General features: G+C 31.2%; 1 protein-coding gene and 1 pseudogene across 1 annotated transcript; both read left to right on the top strand.

The window, feature by feature from the left end:
- Nucleotides 1-279: 279 nt before the first annotated feature.
- Nucleotides 280-3194, top strand: LOC100801611 (elongation factor 1-alpha). Its single transcript, XM_003547647.5, has 3 exons — nt 280-436; nt 1431-1903; nt 2005-3194. The coding sequence occupies exons 2-3, from the start codon at nt 1442-1444 to the stop codon at nt 2884-2886; spliced, it is 1344 nt and encodes a 447-aa protein (XP_003547695.1). The 5' UTR covers nt 280-436; nt 1431-1441; the 3' UTR covers nt 2887-3194.
- Nucleotides 3195-5207: 2013 nt separating this feature from the next.
- Nucleotides 5208-7116, top strand: LOC100791203 (uncharacterized; annotated as a pseudogene).
- The last annotated feature ends 723 nt before the right edge of the window (nt 7117-7839 follow it).

Raw genomic sequence — 7839 nt, 5'->3', positions numbered from 1 at the left:
AACCAAAATCATGTATTTACAAACTTTTTTTTTTGTTTTGACAAGTCACATTTTATTGACTACATGCTGGAGTAAATAATTTTTTCCTTTAAAACGGCCGTTTTCATTTACTTTCTGTTTTGCTCTCATCATAGTTCCTTAGTTGGCCTTCGAAACCACTAAAACCGACAACATACGTATTTTCGGGGGCGCGTGTAACAAACTCGCCAACACTGTTGCGAAGGCGCGGACCGTCAAACACAACTTTATAGCGGGGCATATAGGGAAATATGAAAAATAAACGAGGGCGTTTTCGCAACAGAGAAAATTGTGCTTCGGTATAAAATCCTCCAAACCCTATTACTAAGCCTAACACTCTGCTCTTGCTTTAGCCATCACTAACACTCAGTCTCTGAATTGGGGCTGAGGGTTTCGAGTAACGTTTATTTTTCACGAGGTATAATCTTCGATTCGATCAATGTCTTTCGTGTTCTGTTTCTTCTGTGTGCCGATTAGAGTCATTAATTTGTTCAGCGTATGTTGAATTTATGATGTTTCATCGGTTTTATTTGCATGTTTGTTGTTGTATGGTTAGATTATTGTGCTCGTTGTTGGTTGATGTAACTCTGTGTGTGTGTTTGGATTCTTTTGATTATTTTAATTGATTCCTGGATGAGTATTTCCGATTGCTTGGGTTTTAAGGTTTTAATTTTGTTCATTGATTGAGCTATGTTGATCTAATGGATAATCGGTGGAATCTGAGCTATGTTAACTGAGTTATTTTTGGTTTATGTTTTGCCTGGGTAATTCTGGACCTGTGAAATTTGTTGAGGATTATATGCTGTGACTAACTTTTGGTTCTTTAAACTATTTTTTGTTAAGTGAATTCTTTTTCTATGATTATGGAAAGACATGCCTCCAATTTGTTGTTATTCGTTTGGTGAAATGTTTTTTTCTGTAAGAGTTTTGATGATCTATTTTGTCCTTGAATTTACTTTGCATGGTGTACAGGGGCACATTAGTCTTTTTAACAGAATTTACCTTTTTTACATCAATGTATTTCGTATTTTTAGAAGTTTGTACAAAAAATGTTTTTTTAACCTTTTTGTTGTTTTGTTGAAAAAAATCTTTTTTTTTATTGTTTTCTGTTTTTATTTTTCTTATATTATTTCCTATACTAAATTTTAAAATAGGAAACAGTAAATAAAGAGATTGAAATTGAAATTAAAAGTTGGAAAATGATTTCTCAAACCAAATCGTCCCTTAGTGACTTATGTGTTAACATAATTGCTGAATTGCACTGTATGAAATTCATGTTAATGTTAGAATCTTTTGCTGTGTCTAAACTATATGATGTACATTTGTAATGAATTATTTGAAAATTAACTTACTGGGTGTAATTCCTTATTTTGTGTTGTCTGACTCATGAACCTATGAATTCTGTTTCACAGTTTAAGATATCATGGGTAAAGAGAAGGTTCACATTAACATTGTGGTCATTGGCCATGTTGACTCTGGGAAGTCAACCACCACTGGCCACTTGATTTACAAGCTTGGAGGTATTGACAAGCGTGTTATTGAGAGGTTTGAGAAAGAAGCTGCTGAGATGAACAAGAGGTCATTCAAATACGCCTGGGTGCTTGACAAGCTTAAGGCTGAGCGTGAGAGAGGAATTACCATTGATATTGCATTATGGAAGTTTGAGACCACCAAATACTACTGCACTGTTATTGATGCTCCAGGACATCGTGATTTCATCAAGAACATGATTACTGGAACTTCCCAGGCTGATTGTGCTGTCCTTATCATTGATTCCACAACTGGTGGTTTTGAAGCTGGTATTTCCAAAGATGGACAGACTCGCGAGCATGCTCTACTTGCCTTCACCCTTGGTGTCAAGCAAATGATCTGTTGCTGTAACAAGGTATAATCCTGGTCTTAGTCATAAATACCTTGCTGTATGTTAAGATTATTTATTTAGTAGCTGTTTTCTAATGATGTAAGTTGTGAAATTTTTGTTGACAGATGGATGCCACTACCCCAAAGTACTCTAAGGCCAGGTATGAAGAAATTGTGAAGGAAGTTTCTTCCTACTTGAAGAAGGTAGGTTACAACCCAGACAAGATTCCATTTGTTCCCATCTCAGGTTTTGAGGGTGACAACATGATTGAGAGGTCCACCAATCTTGATTGGTACAAGGGACCAACCCTTCTCGAGGCTCTTGACCAGATCAATGAGCCCAAGAGACCCTCAGACAAGCCTTTGAGGCTTCCCTTGCAGGATGTCTACAAGATTGGTGGTATTGGAACAGTGCCAGTGGGACGAGTTGAAACTGGTGTCTTGAAGCCCGGTATGGTGGTGACTTTTGCTCCCACTGGCCTGACAACTGAAGTTAAGTCTGTGGAGATGCACCATGAAGCTCTCCAGGAGGCCCTTCCAGGTGACAACGTAGGATTTAATGTGAAGAATGTTGCAGTCAAGGATCTCAAGCGTGGTTTTGTTGCCTCAAACTCTAAGGATGATCCTGCCAAGGAGGCTGCCAACTTCACATCCCAAGTCATTATAATGAACCATCCTGGCCAAATTGGAAATGGTTATGCTCCTGTGCTTGACTGCCACACTTCTCACATTGCCGTCAAGTTTGCCGAACTTGTGACCAAGATTGACAGGCGATCTGGTAAGGAGATTGAGAAGGAGCCCAAATTCTTGAAAAATGGAGATGCAGGTTATGTTAAGATGATTCCCACCAAGCCTATGGTGGTCGAAACTTTCTCCGAGTATCCTCCTCTTGGTCGTTTTGCCGTGAGGGACATGCGACAAACTGTGGCTGTTGGAGTCATCAAGAGTGTGGAGAAGAAGGACCCAACTGGAGCCAAGGTCACCAAGGCTGCACAGAAGAAGAAGTGAATACATTTTTGTGTTTCTTCAAGTACATGCGATCATAGTTACATTTATAGTTACACACAACAGTGGTTCCTTATTAGTATTTTATTTTTTGAGAGTATAGGTGCTTTTACTTGTTATAGTTTTACTTTTATGTATCAGCCATTTCATTGCAGCCACCTACCTTTCAAAACTGGGTTCTTGATGGGCGGTGGTGACTTTTCTATTTTATAAGCTGTATGAGAACTCTTTTTGCACAAGCAGCTACAGGGTTTTAGTTTTGCTCCTTTGCTGCCGAGGGATGTTATAAGTAAATTGCCTTTTACATTTTACAAGTTTTGTTGGATGCTTTTGTTCTTTCATAATTTGGTCAGACATTGTTGGTATAGCTACATGGCTTGGACACTTATTGATTTGATTTTAGGGATGACAATAGTGTGGGTCGGGGATGAATTTGACCCTTCTCATCATCATTCCTGCAAAAGGCGAGCAGATATCGGGTTCCAATATGTCTTTGGGTAATTCATTACATTCTTTTTTTTTATAATTTTAATTTACTTATATATTTTAAATAAATTATATATTAACTTTTTAATTGTATTTTAATTCAAATAATATATTAATATGATGAATAAAAATAAATTAAAGTTAAAAAATTAAGAATTTAATTATATTTTTAGTTAAATGTACATTTTTAAGTTTTGTTATTTAATTATTAAATTAATTGATTTATATTCTTAAAAATTATAATAGTAAAATATTTAATATTATATATATATATATATATATATATATATATATATATTGTGAAAAAATTATTAAAAAATATAATATAATGGATATGAATATAATTTGATATTCATTTTTATCTCTCTAATTAAATAGTTTAAATAATATTCGGTCAAAACAAATATTTCTTATTGAAGTCGGGACAAATTTGGGACACTACGTAGAATTATGTACTGCAGTAGGTTATTTAATGTATGGACTGAAATTAGCTAGTACGTAATTTCTTTCTATTTGTTAGACTTCTGTATCATGAACTGATGTTTAATTAAAAAAAATGTTATGATTCTTTGTAAAATACTACTATAACCTTAGTATAACCTAGTATTTTTTTAATAATAGTATTTTGTAATAACTACAATACTTTATACATTTACATAACTTTTATAACCTGACGTTTTTAAATAAACTTAATAAATGTTTCATTTAATCATGAAAAGTTTATTCTAATCTATATTCTATATATTTATAAAAACTGTCCAGCACCTTGTCACGTGTCAAACGGCTGGATGCTAGACAATAGAAAATTATTATTATTTTTACTTTTTCCTTATAAAATATTCTCACTCTGATTTTTTTTAATCCGTGCAATAAAATGGGTTCACGCCTAGTATTTATAATAACTAAAACAAATGAAAATATTAGTGTGAGTTGTGTCTAATATTTCTACAAGTGCTTATTGAGCTCCGGTGGATGTTTTAATCCTGATGAGTTTTCGGACTCAATTCATCTATTCTTTTTTTATTATTATTTTTTTAAATTAGGAAATTTTTCTTTCAATAAATAATAATAAATTAAGCAAACTCTTTCAAGCATTGTTTTTTAACGTAATGTTGGAGAAGTGTTGATAATTAAGGGTTCTCTTATTAATTGATATGGGATTATTTAAATTCAAAGTAGAAAGTTTTTGTTAAAAAGTATTATTAATGTATTTTTATTATAACTTTCAATATATTTTCAATGAATTAAAATAAAAGTTTTTTTTACACCAAAGACTCCGTCTCATTTTGGGTTTAGTCAATGACAAAATTAATAGATATCTGTAACAATAATATGGTTAAAAAATATTAGGGAACTAAGACCATACCTAATTCGGCAAGGTCAATAAAAGGTAATTAATTTTAATTAATAATATGATAAGTCAAAATTTTGTTCTAAAATATTTATAGATTAATTAGTTTAAGTGATGATTATATATAATGATATTACGCATAATTTAAGGAATAATTTTCCAATCAAAGACCAAGTTATATTGTTAATAACTCTAAATATATTCACTTTTATGATAAATGAATGATATTTTATTAATAGACTTCACAATAAATTAAGGATATAAAAAATTAATTAATAATTAATTGAAAGTAGTCATATTTTTAATAATTACGACAAAAAAAATATAATTTTTTTATATAAAAAAAATTTAGTTTGTAATTAGTATTTTTATATTACAAAATATTAGTTTTTAGTAAAATCTTTGAAAAGGGGGTGTGAAAGTGAAAGAAAAAACGTGTATTTTGAGAATATTGAAAGAAAAAAAAAGAGTGGAGAGCAAAAGAAGGATGTGAATAGCACGGGCCTTTTACTTTCATTCTAGGCCCCAAAACAGTGGTAAAGATTCATATAGTCTCATCACAACCATTGGTGAGTTATCCACAAGAATATATGTCTGACTATATGTAATATTAATTATTATAAATTGTAAAATTAAATCAGTTTGCTTCTGTTTGATTATGTTCATTCAAACTAAACAGCAATACATGTCTCCAATTATGCAAACCAATCTGCAACCAATCTCAGCACCTCATACCAGAACTTCAATTAAAATTGTTAGCACATTAAATAAAAGCTACCACACCAATCAACCGCCCTTGGAAGGCAAAATAAAACGCCTTGTTCTCACCCAAGAAGGTAGAACAAAGCTCAACATTTACCCAGATAGAGAGTTCTATGCATTTCCACGCTTTGTGAAACATGTAGATGATGGCTTCATTTCTACACTGACCAATCTTTACAGAGAGAGATTGAGACCTGACATGGAAATTCTTGACCTCATGAGCTCTTGGATTAGCCATCTACCAAGTGATGTCAAGTACAAAAAAGTGGTGGGGCATGGGTTGAATGCACAAGAGCTTGCAAAGAATCCTAGGTTGGATTTCTTTGTTGTGAAGGATCTCAACAAGGATCAAGAGTTTGAATTTGAGAGTTTCAGTTTTGATGCAGTGCTATGCATAGTTAGTGTGCAGTATCTCCAACAGCCAGAGAAGGTTAGGTACTATCCAAGTTTAATTTAAGGTTTAAATATCTTTTTGGTTCATCAAAATTAACTTTTTTTTAACTTTTGTTCTTGTAAATTTATTTTTTTTCGTTTTATTTTTTATTTCTATCCTTAAACAGATAACATTTTTTACTATTAAAAATATTTTTATGATTTTAAAGTACTATTTAAAGCATCTTAAGGATGAAAAATAAAATAAACATATTTTATAAGAATTAAAACGAAAAAAATTTAGGGACAAAAATAAAAAAAGAAACACTAAATTATAGAAAAAAAATATATTTAAACCTTTTAAAATTACGTTTGATATAACTTTTAAAAATAATTATTTTAAGAGTTTAATTTTAATATATTATATATAATGTCACATTAATTTTTTTTATATTGACGAATAAAAAAATATGACAGATTTAACTTTAAAGATAGTTATTATAAAAATAAATTTCTGTACACGACAAATTTGGTCACAAAAGTATTTTTACACTGATTGTGTATACTATTTTTTCTTATTTAAAATTAATAAACTTACTGATAAAAAAATAATAAATTTACTATGCATGATGATGGATGAGATGATGCTGTCAATACATATATTATTTATTCTTATATTACTTCCCAAAGTCAAATTCTTCTTTATTTATTATAAATCAAGAAATTTTGCTATGGAATAGTCTAAAAAAACGCACAATAATTATACACAAACTAGTGAGATAGAAAATAAAAATAAAAATAAAAAATAACAAGAGTTTGTATTTGATTACTGACTTGCTTAATATTAATGAAACGTCACTAATTTACTCTAAGGAGGAGATATATATTCATGTATTTGAAGAGGTTTTCCGGGTACTATAAAGTCAGGAGGGGTATTCATTGTGAGTTTTAGTAACAGAATGTTTTATGAGAAAGCCATAAGTGCATGGAGTGAAGGGACTGCTTATAGTAGGGTACAACTTGTGGTTCAGTACTTCCAATCTGTGGAAGGTTTCACAGAGCCTCAAGAGAATATGTCACCAATTGGTTGGATCATGAGGCTTTTTGGATTGATTTCAGAGTTAGATCCCTTTTATGCTGTGATTGCCTACAGGAGTTTTAAGCACATACATGATGCCTGAATTTGAGGTTTGTTGTTAAGTGGAAGTAGGCTAATATCTGAAGGCAAAAAAAATGTGCTATATTGGTATTTATCACTCACGAAGTTGACATTATATATGTTCACACTTCATAAACTTCCTTTTATTTAAATTTTTTTAAGGTAAATGGTTATAGAAATTGACATTTTTCTAAAATGCTGCAAGTAAATAACTTTGTCGAATCAAATTCACACTCACTTGCATTAACCTTAATATTAATTATTAAAGAGTGTGAGCATCATATACATGGCTACATTTTCTTTTTATTGGTAAACATTAATGGTTAATTGTTAGTTTTTTGTTAGTAGGAGAATCAAACGTGCGACCTTTTCTTCTCTTCCTTCTTCTTTTACCATCCAACCAATCTTATAACTTTAAATACAGGATTAGATGCTCAAGCTAACCTTGAAAAGCACAATAAACAACAAAAATCATAAGGGTTAATGTCTGGGGAGCACAATGCCAAGACTCAATAACGCATTTCAGCATCAATAAATCGTTGGTCTTGAATTCAATCCCCTTAAGCAAGGTATCAAGTTTGAGTCTTGTGGATGAAAAAAAATATAATTAGAATAAGAGATTTCACTAATGATAGTCAGTCAGATTTTCAAACGGAGATTAATTATCAATAAAATTGGTGGATATTCCGTATCAATATTATAGTATAAAAAAAATAACACATTTTAGTTCAATCAAGAGTATTTGCAGCAAAATATTCGCCTTGTCACACAATGCGATGTAAAGAATGCTGGTGTACATTTCCAAGTATAGATACTTGTTATATTT

Source organism: Glycine max, chromosome 16, assembly GCF_000004515.6.
Source record: "Glycine max cultivar Williams 82 chromosome 16, Glycine_max_v4.0, whole genome shotgun sequence".
NCBI lineage: Eukaryota > Viridiplantae > Streptophyta > Magnoliopsida > Fabales > Fabaceae > Glycine > Glycine max.
This window is presented reverse-complemented; position numbering and strand designations above follow the sequence as displayed.